The sequence below is a fragment of the Tachysurus fulvidraco genome, chromosome 2, assembly GCF_022655615.1.
Source record: "Tachysurus fulvidraco isolate hzauxx_2018 chromosome 2, HZAU_PFXX_2.0, whole genome shotgun sequence".
Lineage (NCBI taxonomy): Eukaryota > Metazoa > Chordata > Actinopteri > Siluriformes > Bagridae > Tachysurus > Tachysurus fulvidraco.
Genome location: NC_062519.1, coordinates 17,507,323 through 17,509,822, shown reverse-complemented (window position 1 = coordinate 17,509,822; position 2,500 = coordinate 17,507,323). Strand labels below are relative to the sequence as shown.

At 44.6% G+C, this 2,500-nt stretch overlaps 1 protein-coding gene across 3 annotated transcripts in view; it reads right to left on the bottom strand.

Annotated features, from left to right (window-relative positions):
* Positions 1-2,500, bottom strand: part of sema3fb (sema domain, immunoglobulin domain (Ig), short basic domain, secreted, (semaphorin) 3Fb) — an 88,678-nt gene that overhangs the window by 6,817 nt on the left and 79,361 nt on the right. For all 3 annotated transcript variants that reach the window (XM_047810517.1, XM_047810515.1, XM_047810516.1), the window contains exons 13-15: positions 2,134-2,356; positions 407-495; positions 260-301 (exon numbers count right to left, since the gene is read on the bottom strand). In XM_047810517.1, coding sequence (XP_047666473.1) covers positions 260-301; positions 407-495; positions 2,134-2,356 — 354 coding nt within the window. The remainder of the gene's footprint in view (positions 1-259; positions 302-406; positions 496-2,133; positions 2,357-2,500) is intronic.

The following is a 2,500-nucleotide window of genomic DNA, read 5'->3' as shown; positions in this document are numbered from 1 at the left end:
TGTGGCTCGGTATCGTTACTCTAACACACCAGAGGGGGCTGTGAGTTATGGCCACGTGCAGGAGATAGATCGAGCTCCAGCCTACAGCCTGAGGTTCAGATAAATCTGTTCCGCATGTGTTTGTGGGGTTCAGAGTAAAGTGTAAACGTGTAGAGGGGGGGGGGGGAGTGGGTGAGAGAGAGAGAGAGAGAGAGAGAGAGAGAGAGAGAGAGAGAGAGAGAGAGAGAGAGAGAGAGAGAGATCTTGATCTTCAACTTACCCTTTTAGAGGAAATTTTCATGGTGGTAATAGAAACTGGGACCTGAGAGAAAGAAAGAATGAGAGAAAGAAAAGAATAAACAACCAGGATGGACAGAAAGACACAAAAAAGTTGAAAAAAGAAGGATTAAAAAAGAAAAAAGTTCACCTTAAACACTTCCACCTCCTCGAGGATGAGCTCCTCTGTCTGCAGGTCATCACGGGGCAAAACAATCACCTTCTGCACCGTCCCTCTGTCTGTAACACAACATCTGATCCTTTACACACTGAACACATGGAACACACACACACTCTATAACACACACTCTGTAACACACGCATACTGTAACACACACACATACAGTATACACTCTGTAACACATACTATAACACAAACACACACACTCTATAACACACACTCTGTAACGCACGCATACTGTAATACACACATACTGTAACACACACTCTGTAACGCACGCAAACACAGTTTGTAACACACTGTAACAAACACACACACACACGCACACACATACACACTGTAACCCAAATACACTCTGTAACATATACTCTGTAACATACATACACTGTAGCACACACTCTGTAACACACACACACACACACACACACACACACACACACACACACACACTCTGTAGCACACACTCTGTAACACACACTCTGTAGAACACACGCACTGTAACACACACACACTCTGTAGCACACACACTGTAACACACACTCTGTAGAACACACACAGTAACACACACACTGTAACACACAAGACAGCACTAGCACTGCTGGGATTCATCATTTTCATCTGTAAATTCTTCACTGTGTTTGAGTCAGAACTGTTCTCACATAAACAGTCACACTGTAAGGTATCATAAGGACCAAACACCAAACACTGCAACAAGAGATACCAACACAACACTCCAACACAACAACACAACAACAACACAACACTCCAACACAACAACACAACACTCCAACACAACACACCAACACAACAACACAACACACCAACACAACACCACAACACTCCAACACAACAACACAACACTCCAACAGAACAACAACACAACACTCCAACACAACAACACAACACTCCAACACAACAACACAACACTCCAACACAACAACACAACACTCCAACACAACAACACAACAACAACACAACACTCCAACACAACAACACAACACTCCAACACTACAACAGTAAGGTAACAAATGGAGATTATAAAGTTCTCCTCTAAAAGCTCAGGAGAGTTTATTGTTAATTGGAAGCGATTAAGTTCCACACCGTCCTACTTCTCTGTAACCCAAAACACTCATTTACAGGGAAGTCTTGACCCTTAAGCTAAGCTCCTGCAAAGATCCTTTTTACTCGATATTATCTTCCCTTTTAGCCATGTTTCTTTTGTCTCTGCGTAGCTGAGTGCCTTGTACAACTGAAACCGTTCCTGCTCTGAGCTCACATATGCTGATCCCCTCTTGATTAAGGCTTTCAAATAGGTCTCACTCTCTTTCTTTCTTTCTTTCTTTCTTTCTTTCTTTCTTTCATTCATTCTTTCTGCCTTTTATCCCCATCACATTCGAGCGTCCGCACTCCTCTCCTGATTAAGTCCCGCCTTTTGTTGGTGCCTGTTTACAGCTCTACCAGAACTACTCATCTTTCGGCATGTTGCGAAGGGAAGACCGTGGCTCTACCCTTCAACAACGTGCGACGTGATTGGATGGTTGTATACTTTGGTACAAGCCTTCTGCTGAAAGCATAGGATGGAGGGACAGAGGGGTGGAATTGCGGAACACGGAGATGCTTCAAAACCCAAGAGTTGGAAGTGAAGCCTCATAAAGTTCCCTTGTTAAGATGTGAAAAGCGAAACACTGCAGACTCACCTGTTCCCAGGAAGAGAACTTCGTAGCTTCCGTCGGCCGCCGTCACTTGGTCAACGGCGATGGTGGTGAACTCATAGTCCACGTTGGTCCTGACCACCAGAGGGCGCTTGTGTACGGGATACACTGAGTTGTACATGGTGGGGTGGTTGCGCATGAAGTTGATGACCTCGTCGGGGTAATCCTTGGTGGACTTCATGTTGGGGGTAAAGGTTCCTCCAGGACACTGAGGACAGATGGAGGGATTTGCAAAGGGCTGCTTAAAACAATCAAAGGGATCTTAAAACAACTTCACTGTCACACTTTTACTACAGGCACCAAAGGGTACAAAAAAATGGAGGGTAAGGATCAGTCACTCTTCTGTGAGTGT